The sequence below is a fragment of the Ciconia boyciana genome, chromosome 21, assembly GCF_034638445.1.
Source record: "Ciconia boyciana chromosome 21, ASM3463844v1, whole genome shotgun sequence".
NCBI lineage: Eukaryota > Metazoa > Chordata > Aves > Ciconiiformes > Ciconiidae > Ciconia > Ciconia boyciana.
The window spans coordinates 5,206,010-5,220,796 of NC_132954.1; the positions used below are offsets into that span (position 1 = coordinate 5,206,010).

Here is a 14,787-nt window from a genome sequence, read left to right on the forward strand (position 1 = left end):
GGGCAAGGTCGGAAGTGTGGGTGTTGAAGGGCACGTCCTGGTGCTGCTCCTGGTGTGTGGCACTACTGTGGGGACTGGTAGGTCCTGGATTAGGGCTGTGGAGAGGGGTGGATGGGTCCTGTACCTGCTGAGCCTCCTGGCAAGGCTCTGAGGCCACAAGAAACATGTCTGTCTCCTTCCTCCCCCCATCCCAGCCTGCTGCTGCCGTCCCTCCTGCCCCAGGACAGGAATATTGTCACAGATTGGTATTTAGTCTGCACGTTGTGGTGTTGATGACTGTAATATGTTAGGAGACGGTGAAGTTGTTATCTATTTTTTTAATGGAAAAATAAACTGTCCCCCCATGTGTGGTGTTCCCCCCGCATGGCTTATTGTGGGGCAGCTGGCTGCTGCAGCTATGGGGAGAGTGAGATGACAACACTGCACTCCCGAGCATCATTTATGGGTCTCATCTGAGCCTGTGACACTCCAAGGGATGGAGAAGCCCTTGGGGACAGTGTGGTGGGGCTCAGCCTGGGAAAGCCTTGAGGATGGGTGGAAGTGTAACTCTTCAGCCATGCAGGTAGCTTTGGGGAAGGGAATGTTATCTCTTGGAGGGGGGACCAGACATCCCTGGTCTGTGCTGGGAATGGGTCTTTGTCAACCAGGAGCCTGGACCCTGGCTGTTCCCTTCATTCAGGGCTGGGCATAGCCAGAGGACCTGGTGGCTTTGTCCTGGGCCCTATCCCAGCACCATCAGCAACAGGGACCTGCTATCACTGTGTCTTTGTCCTTCTTCTCAGCCTCTTCTTCTCCACCCCCATCTTCCCTGCACATGTTTTTCTCTGGCCTTTCTTCTCCATCAGCAGCCTGCAGAGACAGTGGCTGTTGCTAAGGAGCTCTCACCAACTTTAAATACTTCTCTGTAGTTAATCAGGCAGGGCTAGCTCTTGGGCAGCAGCACTGGCTCGTGGCTGCAAGCCTGGCTGTGCCATCCTGCCTCGCTCCAGTGTGCAGGGAGGTGCATGGCTCTGCTTCCACCCTGCAAATCACCAGCTTCTCATCTGTCCTGCAGCAGCCAGCACCTGAGCACAGAGATGGGAGGATGCCAAAACTATGGCAGTGTGTGTATATTTTTAGGAGCGCTGCTGAGGGAGAGCTCTCTGCACCCTGGGTTGGGCTGCCGTGCTCTCCTGGGCTGGCTAGGAGCATGCATGTGTGTTTGCAGCTCAGTGGTGCCTGGGGAAGGAGGGACAGGGCAGGTTGTCCCCACTGTGTGGGAGCCTGGGGACGTGCCAGGGCTGCTGTCTGAAAGGGCAATAACTCCAGAGGGGACTCTGGAATAGCCTCAGTGGTCTCAGGGCCCTTGAAGCTCCTGCTTCTCTTAAGGCCAACCCAAAGGAAGCTTGGGTATTTCCCAGGGAGAATCTGCAAAGGCCCTGAGGAAAGGGAGAGAGTCTTTGATGAGGCTGAAATGATGTTAAACTCCCAGAAAGGCATCGCAAAGGGTTTGGGATCCAGGCAGCTGGGCGAGCCCTGGAGCCAGCACTGTTCACCAGCACCTGACCTCCCCTGGCTCTGCTCTCCCGGTTGAACCTCAGAGCAAGCAAGGTCGTGTTTGATCAGTCTCATGGGCAGGGACGTGGGTGTCCCCAGGGCTGTGGTCTGGAGGGAGGGTTGGTGTTCAGCTGCTGGCACAGAGCTTTGGGCAAAACCCTTCTGCTGACCTCTGTTCTGGGGTTCTGTGACCTCCTCCCAGGCACTGCCCTGTGCCCGGTGGGACAAGGGGATGGGATCCTCCATCCCTTGGCCCTTCCTGGCTGCTGAGTTTTGGTCTCTGGGGCACACTCCCTGAGGGAACCTGGGCTGTGGGGGTCCGCTGGTCATGGTGCAGTTTTCAGCCCGAGCTGAAAGCTGGGCTTTACACACAGCTCTGTGGCTGGACTCACTCCCACCAGCACTTGTGGGAGAACGTTGAGTGAAGAGCCTTAATTAATATCCACGCTCACTCCATTAACTAGCACACAGCGCAGGCTACCCTTGCACGGAGCAGAGCGCGAGCATGACCCACTGCCATGGCTGCTCCTGCCCCTCCAGCTCCACATGCTGACCACCCTTGCGCCCTTCCAGCCACCCGGTCCCCTGGCGTGGGTGCCACCCTGTGCTTTGCAAGGATGGGCGAACCCCAACGACCCCCGATGCTCTTGGGCCGAGGGTGAGCTGGTGTGTCCCGTGGGTGCCCTGTCACCTCCTGCTCCCCTGTGCTCCCCAGGCTCTCTGCTGATGGCACCTTTCTCCCCCAGCCCCTTCCCTTCCCTTCCCTTCCCTCCCCGGGGCTTTGGGGCTCCCGGGGCTGACTCTGCCCTGGAGCGGCTGCGGAGCGCTTCCCGCCCCCCAGCACCCCGGTATTTAGTGGGGTGTTGGGAGGGGTGCGGCGGCGGGGCGGGCTCGGTCCCGAAGAGGTTAAGCCATGTCCCGGTGGGCTGAAACCCCGGAGCTTCATGGGATGCCTTATAAAGCGCGCTCCGCCGGCCCGGCAGCGGCTCCGGGAGCTCCCGGTACGTGCGGAGCCGCCGCCGCGCACGGAGCCGCCGCCGCCGCCGCAGCGCCCGGAGCCGCCGGTGCCCCGGAGCCGCCGCGCTATGGAGCCTCCGGGCACGGCCGGGGCACCGGGCGCGGCGGGGCGGCCCTGGGAGGAGGCCAAGGCTTTCTACGACAACCTCGCCCCCAAGAAGAAGCCCAAATCGGTGAGAGCCCCCGAGGTGCCGAGCTCCCCGCCCCGGAGGGGAACCGGTGCCCCCGGGTGCCCCGTCTCCTCTGGGTGCTTCCCCCTGCATGCCCTATCTCCTCCAGGTCCCCCTGGGTCTCTCCAGGTGCCCCATCTCCTACAGGTTCTCTGGGGTCCTCCTGGGTGCCTCGCCTTCTCTGGGTTCCCCCGTGGAACCCTCCGGGTCTCTCTGGGTGCCCCATCTCCTCCAGGTGCTCTGGGGTCCCCCCGGGGTGTCCCTGGTTTTTCTTTGACCCCAGTCTCCATCCAAGTCCCTGGGGAAGCCCTGGGTCTCTCCAGGTGCCCCTGCTCCTCCATGGCATCCCTGGGTTGCCCCTGGTTGCCTGGGTTCTCTCCAGATCCCCCCCGGTCTCTCTGGGTCTCCCCGGGTTCCTGCAAGTCCTCGGGGTGTTCCTGAGTCCCTCCTGGGCTGAGGTGTCCTTGCAGAGCGGCTCGGTGCCCCGTGAGCCGCCTGTCCCCTGTGCCAAGACCGGGAGGCCCTGCCAGCGACAGGCGGGGTGGCTGCAGCGGAGCAGGGGGACAGCCGGGGGGCTGAATCCCTGCCCGGGGCGGTGGGGTGTCGCAGGGGTGTAGCTGCCCCTGCCAGGCTTGTCTGCTCCGGGAGATTAGAGGGAAAGCCTGTGTTACCTAACCAGGGCTGAGCCTGCTGAGTTTAAATATGGGAGCGCCTGGAAGTGCTGCCGTAATAGCTGCAACAGCGCGGGGCTGGGGGCTGGCAGCCTGGGGGGGCTGGGGGCTGCACCCCCGAGGCAGGCTGGCCCTGGCCCCGCAGCCTGCGAGCCCACCCAGCCTTAGCCATCCTCGGGGCTGCGGATCCCCCTGAAGCGTGGGGCTCCGGCAGAGGTGCTGCCCACGGCGTGGTCGGGAGCCTGGTGGCAGCCGGCATCTTCCGCGGCAGAGCTCTGCGTGTGACCTCTGCAGCGAGGGGAGACGGCCAAGCCCCTGCTCTGCGGACCCCAACTTGGAGCAGCCCCTGTGCTTTCCCTGCTGGGGACCCGGCTGCAGCTCCCGGTCCTGTACCCGCTGCCAACTGGCAGCGCTGCTGACTTTGCCCTTTCTGGAGGAGAGGGACAGCCTGGCTTGGTGGCGGGATACGGCTGGTTGTCTTTCATGCCATGCTTTCAGCCTCCTGCGGATGTCAGCCCAGGCTCCTCCTCTTCCTCTCCTTGCAGCGAGGTTGGTGGCCAGCACGCCCGTCTCTGCTGTACAGCTGGGGAAACTGAGGCATGTGGCAGTGATGTGGCTTGCTTGCACAGCAAACCAGCGGCAGAGCCGAGATCCAGGCACTCTGGCCCTGAAGTTAGGCTGTGCCATCCGCCCTCGTGGGGCTGGGGCCGATGCCCACGGTGCCTGCCCGGCCCCGTGCCCCTCTGCCGGGGCAGGCTGGGGGCCCCATGCCCGCGGCCAGGCAGCTCAGCTGCCCTCACACACAGCTGGGCTGCCCTGCCCTGCCAGGCAGCTGTCACGCCCCGTGATAGATGGCTGCAGAGCGCTTTTCTGCATTATAAATAATGTGTTTGGAAAACTCAAAAACATCTCAGCCATTGCCCTGAACTTTAATCTGATCCCGAGCAGGGGGCTCGCGGCCGCCCAGGGCTCCCTCGTGCACGCGGGAAATGGAGTTTGCGGTCGTCCGTCTGTGCCCTTGCGGGTGCCGGGTCTGTCCGTCCTCTCGGCCGAACGTCTCTGCCAGCCGGAGCAGGTACCGGTGGGGGAGCAGGCGTGAGCTGTGGGGGCTGCTCCCTCCTGGAGATGGGCTGTAAGAAGGCAGGAGGCAGGGTGATTTTGGGGAGCTTTTTGGGGAGCCCATTCCTCGCTGGGAAATAGGTTAACAGGGCGTCCCTGCAGCCCACGAGGCTCCCCTCTTTGCAGGGGTCTCCGCTCTTCCCACGCCCCGGCTCCCACGCCTGCTCCGGCCTCGCTCCTGCCAGCTGGGGAGGTCAGCGATGAGACTTGTCACTCTTCAGCAATGTGGAAAATGTCCCCCAGCCTCTCCAGTGACGCCGCGCGGGGCGGAGAGTCTGGGTCGGTGGGAGCTGGCCTTCTGCTAGCTCCACTCCTCTGGGTGCCCTGCTCTGCCAGTCCCCTGCACCCATGGGGACCCATCCGGCTCACCAGGGTGCCTCATTTTTAGGATGCTTTAGCTGGGGTGGGGACCTTGCTTGACCTTGGAGCAAGCCCTTCCTCTTCCCTTTCTGTGACCAAAACTCACACCAAAATTAATCTCCAAATTTTGAATTTGCCTGCAAGGATTTGGTCTTCTGCAGCATCCAGGGAAGTGCCTGGAGCTGCCAGAGCTCCTCTAGGTTTTTAGGATCGAGGTGGGTCCAGCAGATTCAGCCCCAGGCAATGCAGAAGGATCAAGGGGTGTAGAATGGGGTCCCCACTGTGGCTCCTGCCGGCCAGTGATGGCCTCCAGAGGTGGCAGTGAAGCCGCTGGTGTTGGGTGCCACTGTGGACACCTGTGGCTTTCATGGGTGGGAGGGCATGGCCCCGCTGCACATCCTGGGAGCATGTGGGATTTCCAGATGTCTGCCTCTAATCCTTGGGGGGCTGCTTAGGATTTACATCTGATTAGAAGGGCGATTTAAAGGTCTGCCAGCTGTTGGGTCTGCAGAGGAAAATGTGCCATTTCCAGTCACTACTGGAATACGTCTTTACCCCAAAACTGGGCTGTTTGGGTCTGCAATGGGTTTTGTACTTTATGGAGCTGGAGCCTGCTGGAAAGGTCCCTTATGCTTCTGAGACGGGGTTTGGACCACGTGGACCACCTGGAGCCTGTGCCAAGGGCTGATGTTCCTCTTCAGAGGGCTGGGCCGTCAGGATGTGTCCCTGCTCGTCCCTCCTGTCCGGCTGAGCCTGGAGACGGACCCACGGTTGGGATGGGACCTTCCCCCATGCTGCCTTGCTTGCATTTCTGTTAAACACATAATTAATCTCTTACTTGATGTTCAGGATGGGGCTGGATCTGACCTTCCCGTGGGAAGGGAGGAAGGGAGAGGAGCTCACCCTGAATCCCCAGGCAGCAAATTCGGTTGCATTCAGCTGAGCAGGGCTCCACAGCCACTTCCCGGGCTCGTGTTGGATGATGAGCTTTAATCGACCTTGGCTGACCTTGGATGCTGCTCTGAGGGTAAAACAGGGTTTGTCATTCAGAGTGCCCAAACCTGCCGGGGCCGGGGCAGCCCGAGCAGGAGGCTGTGTTGGGATCAGGTGCTGTGCAGGCTCCACGACAGCTCGGGGATCTAAATGCATCCCAACGATGACTGGAGTGGGACCCCTTCCACGCACATGCTTCCTATTAAAAATGAAGGGTGTTTTCCCCCAAAACTGTGACGTTTCAAGGCAAAGTGGGGTTCGTTGGGTTATTCACAGCACTCTGATGGAGGATTTGAGGTGCTGTGGTTCCTGTTAGCGCTGTGACTTTTTAAAGCCCATTTTTGAATGTAGTAACAATCATCTGCAGTACTAGTGGGGATGGAGAAGCATCCAAACAACCTTGAGGAGGGAACGCTTCCAAATGAAACCTCCACTTCAAAGAAATGTCAAAATGCAGCTTCCTCCTCGCAAAGCAGAATTGCCTTATTTTTCAAATGTCAGCGTTTCCCAGAGAGCAGCAGGGCTGTTCCAGCCCAGCCGGAGCTGGGAGCTGCGTTAGCGCCCGGGTGAGACTTTCCTGCAGAAAGTGCACCGAAGGTGCAGATCTTCTTTGGCAGGAGCAAACAGGATCTGGCAGGTCCCATTCCTGGAGGCTGGGCTTCCCGCCCGCAGGCAGCTGGGGCTCCAGCAGCCCACGCTGGGGCAGGGTTAGGCCCCGAGCTTACGGTTATTTTTATTGCTGTGTTTATTACCTCTTAAATTAACCTCCTGGAGGCTGGTTCCTTTAAATGGCAGGGAAGGGACCTTGAGCAGCCTGTTGCCGTTGCGCAAGGTGCCGGTGCTCTTGGCACCCGTAGGGTGCAAGGTGTGTGCCGTAGGGAGATAGAGATGCAAATTCAGGCTGGGCACCCGGCTAGGCTCGGCTTATGGCCCCGCACACACATCTCACCCCCTTGGACGTGTTTCTCTGCTGTGTGTGCTGCTGACCTACTTTCTCTGCTGGGGATCCTCCTGCAGGGCTGGTTGTGGAGGATGCTCTGCCCTGTGGTCCGTCGGGGACCAGGAGCGGGGAGCAAACGCCCGGCAGCTCTCCTATGCACCCAGATAAATAACCCAGCGCTGCAGGGACTCAGGAGCAGCACGGAGCGGCAGGACTCCTTGCTGAAGGCTAATGGCCGGATGTCCCAAAACCTTTTAATAGTTATTAATATTTTCAGCTAATAAATGGCCCATGACACCAGAGTTATTAATTAATGAGTTGGAGTGCCAAGACTTGGCCCGTGACAAGTTAATAGCTAGCACCCACCAGGTAGCTAAACGTAAGATGGGGGACGTGGCTGTGGTTCACTTGTGGGAGCGACGCTGGTGTTGCTGATCAGCTTCTGCGTGGGCCAGGGTGATCCTGCGTGTCCTGGGGGTCGTTCACCTGCTTTCTCAAAACAGCCGCTTCCAAATGGGACCTTATTTCTCTGCAAATGCCGTGGGAAAGGGATCCCTCTGGCCACAGTGATGTTCTCAGCCTGAGCTAATCTGTGTTTAGTCCTAATTGCCCACTGCTTAATCTGCTTGCTGGGGATTTTGGGTACTGATGCAGCCTTGGAGAGGTGTCTGGGACCGACCGTGCCGCAGGGCTGGCCCCAGGCGCTGCTTACGGGGGGAAGGCAGTGCTGGGAATGGCATGGGGGCTGCCCTTGACTCATTCCTGGGTGCGTCTCCATGCTGGGCAGGATCAGCGGGGCTGGGATGGGGGCAGAGTGAGCCCCGGGGCAGGCCCAGCCCTGTGGGGAGCAAAGATCCCCGATGCGGGTGGGGTACCTTGTCCTTGCTTCTGTTTCTGTAAAGCTCAGCCCTAGGCAGGGTGGGAGCTTGAACTTTGGAGCACCTGGTGTGCAGAGCGGCTGGCCAAGGCACCCTCCTGCAAATGGTATTGCCAGAGGATTACTCACGGGGCAACGTGTTACACGAGGATCCTGGAAATCACAGAGGAGCTGAGGAGGAGTTGTTTCTGAAGTGCTGACAGCCTGGATTTCACAGGCTCCTTGCAGAGATGCATCCCTGAGCGCAGCCAGAGAGCTGGTGGGCAGGGACTGCTCCCAGCTCCCGGGGAGCATCCCCTGTGTGAGCCCCCAAGCCCCGTCCTGCTCCCAGGACTCGCTGCAGGCAGAGTCTGCTGGGGACAGGGCTGCCTGCGCCTCTGTCCTTCCGTAGGATTTGCTGTTCTGGGAGTGAGAATTTCTTGTTGGCCATCGGTAATGAATTTGTTTTCATGCTTGCAAGTGAGTGATGGGGATTAACACCCTTCTGCCCTCCAAGGGGAGAGGGAGCACGGGTGGGGGTCAAGATGAGATTGACTTTCCTCATGTCCTCTCTCTCACTGCCAAGTCCCACTAGAGGCCCCTTGTTGACTTCAGTGGATTTTGGATCAAGCCCTCGAACATTAATAATAATGACTCATAAATCATTGCTTGCATCACCTGTTTGTCATGTTTCCACCCACAATAACTATATCAAGTGTTTTTATAAGCTGAGCTGGCACGGGTTGTTTGTCACATCTGGACAGCATCGTGGGAGTGCGGATCTGGCTGAGCTGCAGTGTGTGGTTTTTCCTGGCCGGGGGGGGAAAAGCCACACAAATTCCTTCTGCATGGGGTTGAGTGGTTCTCCTGGGGTAGCACGTTGGGTCTGGATGGGTCCTGGGAGCTTGTTTGCAGCGGGAGGGCTTGGGCATGGTGCGAGCAGCAGAAAAAGGCTCTCGGGTATCCCAAATATGTGGGGACGGTGCATCAGGGCTTCATCTGTTGAAGCATTGGAAGATCAGGGTTGCAGCTGCCCCGTTATCCTCCAAATCGCTATGGAGGTGTCACCCACCCCGTGGCCTTTTATGTTGAAAGTTAACAGATGCCTTCTTGGGCAGCGGGGCTGGGTGCAGGGGCTGCCTCCCCATTTTCTCCCTGTCCCTGCAGCCAAAGCCCGAGAATGCCATCACCATCGCGGTGTCATCGCGAGCTCTTTTCCGCATGGAGGAGGAGCAGAAGATTTACAATGAGCAAGGGGTGGAGGCCTACGTGAAATACCAGCTGGACCATGAGAACGAACCCTTCCTCCCTGGGGCTGCCTTCCCCTTTGTCAAGGTGAGCATCCACCTGCCTAAGCTGAATCTGCGCTGTGGTCCTGACCCAAAAGTTTTGGGGAGAGGGGAGTGCTATGGGGTGCTTGCGTGGAGAAGGGGTGGGAAATGAGCAGCACGGCAGAAGGGATGTAGCCACAGAGCAAACAGAGGTCAAATAAACTTCCTGGCAAGTGATGTGCTTCTTCCAGGACTGAGGAAACGCTGAATTTTCCAAATTGGCAACTGAGCCCAAGAATTGAAGAAATCATCTCTTTGGATCATATTTAAAGTTTCCCTTCAGAGAATTCTCATATCTTTTTTTTTTTTTGTTACAATTTATTTATTCTTTTAAATTGGCTGAATTGAGCCTTGCTACAGTGTCGGCCAATTTCTAATTTTGACATGTTGAAATGAGGCATTTCAAACTTTAACAATATTTTCCAATTTCTGCCCCAGGATTTAGTGCAGTTTTATGTGCTGGCCCTCACTGAAGCCATCTCTTGCCTGTTCCCAATGAATAAACTAATCCACTTGGTGGGGAGAGACTTGTTCTGTTTCTGATTGCTTGAAAACACTTATCTGTAACTTTGAGCTAATTTATTCTCATCTCCTAATGAAAATTTGAAACCTTTTGTGTTTGAAAATAGAAGAGTAGCTTTGTGGGTTTTTTTTCCCCCCAAATCAGTCTTTTTTTTTCCCAGCTAAGGCCGCTTGCTGATGTCAGCTTGGCTCAGGGTGTAGTTGGGGTCAGGCCAGATCCCTGGTTTTGGTGAACAGAAGTGTTTTGCTCGGTGAGAAGGGGGTCAGGGCCATGCCAGGAGCTCGCTGACACCCACCCCCCCTCGCCCCGGGGTGCTGCAGGCGCTGGAAGCGGTGAACATGCAGCTGCGCGAGCTCTACCCCGACAGCGAGGAGCTCTTCGACATCGTCCTCATGACCAACAACCATGCCCAGGTTGGGGTTCGCTTGATCAACAGCATCAACCACTACGGTAAGCTGAGAGCAAAGCTGTCCTTTGTGCGGGTGCTGACGGCTTTTGGGTGAAGCGTTACTGCTTGGCAGCAAGATAAGGAGATGCTTTCTCCTGTCTCTTCTTCCAAACCACATGCTGAGCCCACTTCTCCCAAATTTCCTGGGCTTTTGAGTGGAACTCGGGGCTTCCTGAGTGGAAGTTGGCTGGTGGTGAGGATGCTCTGGCTGCTGGCCATACTGTTGAACAGCAGTACCAAAATTAGCCCCCATCCTGCCGACTCTTGGGAAGCCACAGGGGAGCAGCGTCAAGGCTTGTTTGGGGGGGACAATCAGGCTCATCCCGGGGTCCATCTGCCCTCAGATCTGTTCATCGAGAGGTTCTGCATGACGGGAGGGAACAGCCCCATCTGTTACCTCAAAGCCTATCACACCAACCTCTACCTCTCCTCTGACGCCGAGAAAGTGAGTGGGGCCATTGAAGAGGGTGAGTTTGGGGTCCAGCTTGGGGGGGGGCAGCGGGGGGAGCCTGGAGCCCTCAGGGGGTTGGTGCCAGGAGCGATAGCTCCAATGTCCCTGTCCCTACGTCAGTGTGCAGCTAGGGTCTGCCTTGTCCCACATCCCATCCTTGATGCTCCAAAGAGCCTCTAGTTTCCATAGAAATAAGGCTTTCTTCGAGCTCCACAGCTCTCCCAAGGCAAAGGCACTGTTTTTCCCCGTTAATTCTTGTATGCAAAGGGAGGTTTGTCATCTGGGGATTTGTTTTTGCTGTAAAAGGTCTTGAGGCCAAGCTGCAGGCACTACTGGGCGCGTGCATTTCCTTGCAGTGTTTGCTTCCAGCCCATCGTGTTTTGCTCTGCTCCTCGACAGATAAGCCACGAGGCCAGGTCCTTGGGTAACTGCCACCTCTTGCCTCATGCTCTACCTCCACAGGGATCGCTGCAGCCACCATCTTCAGCCCCAGCAAAGACCTGGAGGTGTCAGAGAACCAGCTACGGGTGGCGTTCGATGGTGATGCTGTGCTCTTCTCTGATGAGTCGGAGCAGATCGTGAAGGCTCACGGCTTGGACATGTTCTTTGAGCATGAAAAGGCTCACGAGAACAAGCCTCTGGCACAGGTAGTGCTGGGCTGCAGCCAGAAAAAGCCTCTGGGAGAGAGACAGCCCGCGGGGATGCTCTCACCTCTGGGAACAAGCCAGGGGTCGGCATGTGGAGTGTGAGATGGGGTGGGTCAGCAGCCTGCTACTGCTGGCCCACGGGATGGCTGCGGCTGGCCCCTCGCTGTCATTTCTGGGGGCTCACAGGGAGAAGGGGCTAGCCAGCATGTCTGGCTCTGCTGGGACTGGGTTCCGGGAGGAAGGGATAGCATGGAGGTCTGCAAAATTATGGTTTCTTCTTGCTTTGGCAGGGACCCCTGAAGGGCTTCCTGGAGGCCCTGGGGAAGCTGCAGAAGAAGTTCTATTCCAAGGGGCTGAGGATGGAGTGTCCCATTCGCACCTACCTGGTCACTGCCAGGAGCGCGGCCAGCTCAGGAGCCCGGGCCCTAAAGACTCTGCGCAGCTGGGGCCTGGAGACAGATGAAGCTTTGTTCCTGGCCGGGGCTCCCAAGGGGCCGCTGCTCAAGAAGATCCGTCCTCACATCTTCTTCGACGACCAGATGTTCCACGTGGAGGGAGCCAAGGAGATGGGCACTGTCGCTGCCCACGTCCCCTATGGCATCGCCCAGAAGCACAAGCGGCCGGCACAGGAGAAGCAAACCCCGAACAGCAAGTAGCGGAGCTGGCTGGGCTCGTGGCCCCCAGCGTGCGGCACAGACTTCACCCCGTGCACCACGCTCTGACCTGGGTTGTGGTCTGCGAGGCAGAGAGCATTTGCCCTGGTGAGCGCGAGGTTATTCCCCAGCAGGAGCCTTGTTGGGGGTACGGATGGAGGATGGGGCTGATGAAAGGCTTCCTTTCACCTCTGTATTCGTTGCAATGTCGTGGCGTTGTCCCCGTTCCTCGTGGGGCCGGAGGCTCCCCTGAACCGGGCAGCCCCATGAGCCGTTTCCCCATCCGTCAGCACTCTGCACTTGCTTCAGGCAAAATCCCTCGAGGATGGATCTCGCCTTTCGTGGACTGTTAATGCCAGGCAGGTTTAACGTATTGGTGTTTCTTTAAAACCCCAGGTAATTCCCAAAGCCTTTGATTTACAAAGCAAATGTTTAGGCTGTACTGTTGAACTGGAAAGTTGGGAGCACACAAAACTCCTTCTTGCAGCTTTGAAACAAAATGTTGTCCCTTTTAACTAAAATTAAACCATAATATTGTTCCTTCACAGATCCAGCCCCTGCTCCCCAACCAGAAAATCTTTCATGTCTTTGTCCTTTCACTGAGATTTTGTCAGCTGAACAGCTTTACTTTCATGCACTAAAATTTGGAAAAATAGAAACAAACATATATATTAAAAAAAAAAAAAATCCTGTGTACTGCTTGGAGCTTTGGGCTAGTGTATTGTTGGCCCAGGTTTTTAAATTTGGGTTTCACAGTTGCATGATTTAGCACTTAAAAATAATAATCTCAGTGAGGCATCCAAAGCCCAGCTCTTGTGTGAGCCGTCCAGGGTCTGCAGACACATGCCTAGGGCTTGAATTAAGTTAAAAGCAGGTCCTAATATATTAGGGCATCATTTGAAGTCCATTTAGGTAAATCTGCAGAGAATTTCAGCCTGGGGGTTTTAATTAAAGGATTTTGTTCCCCCTTTCTAGGCAGAGCCCATATGAGTTGATAATCTTTTTCTCCTCAGCTTCTTAAAACCTCTGGTGTTTCCTAAAATAGCCACCTCTGCTAGTGATGCTGTGAGAGAGAACCAAATCTCCGATTAAAAAGAGGAAGAGAAATCAATTGGAGAGCTGCTCCGAAATGGGTGTGAAAATCACACTGACATTTCTGCACAAAGCCCTGTCTCAAAGGACGCTCTCAGGAGAAAAATTCAAATATTACTCCTTTCTTGTGGTTTGTTTGTTTGTTTTTTTTCTTTTAGGCAGTACACCCCATGGTTGGGCATGAAGGATGCCCAGCGTTATCAGATAGTAGTTTTCTACAAACACCAACTCCGTGGGCTGAAGTTTTCCGAGGTATGTGTCTGCCTCTGGCTCAACTTTGCAGGGAGGTTTCAGCTAAATCAGCTCAGCCCTTCCCGACAGCGAGGCTAGAGCTCGTGTTATCACACTTCTGACGAATATATAAAGAAGCTAGTGATGCCTTCAGTGGCTCGGGACACTGTTTTCTCATTGCACTAAATCCTGCTCTAGCAGTGAAAAGCAAATTGCACTTTTTTCCCCCTAAACTACTTCACTTTGCCAGACTGTTATTTGTCACATCTGGGTGACAAGCACCTTAGAGGAAGGTCTAAAATCCAAACAAAAAAAGTCTTGAAAGAAATTAGTATCTCAGTAACACATCTATTAATATACAGGTTTGTAAAAAGGTCTCGTCTTTTTAATGTGAACCCCAGATATTGGGATGTGAACTGTATCTCGGAGACCTTTTGGCAGCTGGGACGGGGAGAACAGCCTGGCCTCCCAGTAAACTTTTCCAAGGTGTTTCCTGAAGATCGCATTGTGGAAGCCCAGCCAAGCCCAGCTCGCAAACGGGGCTGCACCGGGGCCTCCCGCCAGCCCGGGAGGTGACGTTGCAAGAGGAATAGGGTCCTTGTCAGCAAGCCCTTAGGAACCCCCAGCCAGGGCAGGGTGCTGGTGGGATCGGATACAGGATGCAAGCACAGCCACTGGGGATGGGTGCTTGCGCTGGGTGCCATGGGGGATGTGCGCTTTGGATGAGGGGTGTTGGCAGGGCTGGGATGTGCAGGAGGGGTTGCCCTGTCTGAAGGTGCTGTTAGCTCCAGGGAAACAATGTGTTGTGGTTTTGGGGCAGGGCTCTGGATCTCAGCAGCTTTCACTGCTGCCTTTCCGGGCCCTGAGATGCACAGGGAGCTGGGTGCAAGCTGGGGAGCAGGGGCACAGTGCAGGCAGGAGTTTTGGTGACTCTGCTTAGGGTCCTCCTGCTGCCAGGGCAGCTTAAGGGCTCGCTGGGAGACATGGGGCTCGAGAAACGGGCCCTAAGTGAGGTAGACCTCCCTTTGCACCTCCTGAGTCCTTCCTGTGTGGGGAGGATTTTCCGTTCCTGCAATGGCTGCCCCATTTGCTTTTATCCACATGGCTTCCTATGTTTTTTTTCTCCTCCATCACTACAACTGGCAGATGTGGATTTGCTGCTTGTGTACTTTCCTTGTGTGCCCATCCGTGACATGCCCTCGGGCTGGGGGAGCGATGTGGTCCCCAGGACCGGCTGCATGGGCTGGGCACATCTCCCACCCTGATGGGCCAGTGCGGTGGTGCCTCTTGTGCTGCGCTGGCCGATGACTAGACTTTCCCGCTGTGTGTTGTTGCTGTGGGTTTCACTTCATTGTCCTCCGGCGGTTTTTCTTGTGAATGGACTGCCATGTTAATGAAATCCCTCTGGGTGTTTTTCTGTAATAAACTGTGTTGGTCGCAGCCCGGCTCTCTCTGTTGCCATTCTCACAATGGATATTTTGGCTCCCTGGTGCAGCCAGCAAGAGAGTCTGGGGTCCCTGCTTGGGACCTCCCAGGTTTTATGGTGAAGAGGTGCGGGTGATGAGAAGAAAAAGGGCCTTTTGGGATTTAAGGGAATCCAGAAAATGTAATAAAACCAGTTACCTGGGAACTGGAGACCTCTGGGAGAGGTGGGATTCCAGAGTTGAGAGATGTGCTGTGATACAGCTGCCTCCCTCTGCTTCGTGAACAGGCTTTTATTGTAACCTGGACTCATGATGAAGTCCTGGA

At 56.4% G+C, this 14,787-nt stretch overlaps 1 protein-coding gene across 1 annotated transcript; it reads left to right on the plus strand.

Annotated features, from left to right (window-relative positions):
- Window positions 1-2,593: 2,593 nt before the first annotated feature.
- On the plus strand, window positions 2,594-14,393 carry NT5C1A (5'-nucleotidase, cytosolic IA). Its single transcript, XM_072885074.1, has 6 exons — window positions 2,594-2,726; window positions 8,830-8,997; window positions 9,837-9,966; window positions 10,309-10,431; window positions 10,878-11,062; window positions 11,353-14,393. Exons 1-6 carry the CDS (start codon window positions 2,622-2,624, stop codon window positions 11,716-11,718), a joined length of 1,077 nt encoding a protein of 358 aa, XP_072741175.1. The 5' UTR covers window positions 2,594-2,621; the 3' UTR covers window positions 11,719-14,393.
- The last annotated feature ends 394 nt before the right edge of the window (window positions 14,394-14,787 follow it).

Excerpts from the sequence above, each read along its gene's own strand:
- NT5C1A (XM_072885074.1), top strand. The coding sequence starts at position 2,622 with ATGGAGCCTCCGGGCACGGCCGGGGCACCGGGCGCGGCGGGGCGGCCC. Across the intron at positions 2,727-8,829 it reads CCAAGAAGAAGCCCAAATCG|CCAAAGCCCGAGAATGCCAT; the intron begins GTGAGAGCCCCC and ends CTGTCCCTGCAG. Across the intron at positions 9,967-10,308 it reads CAACAGCATCAACCACTACG|ATCTGTTCATCGAGAGGTTC; the intron begins GTAAGCTGAGAG and ends ATCTGCCCTCAG.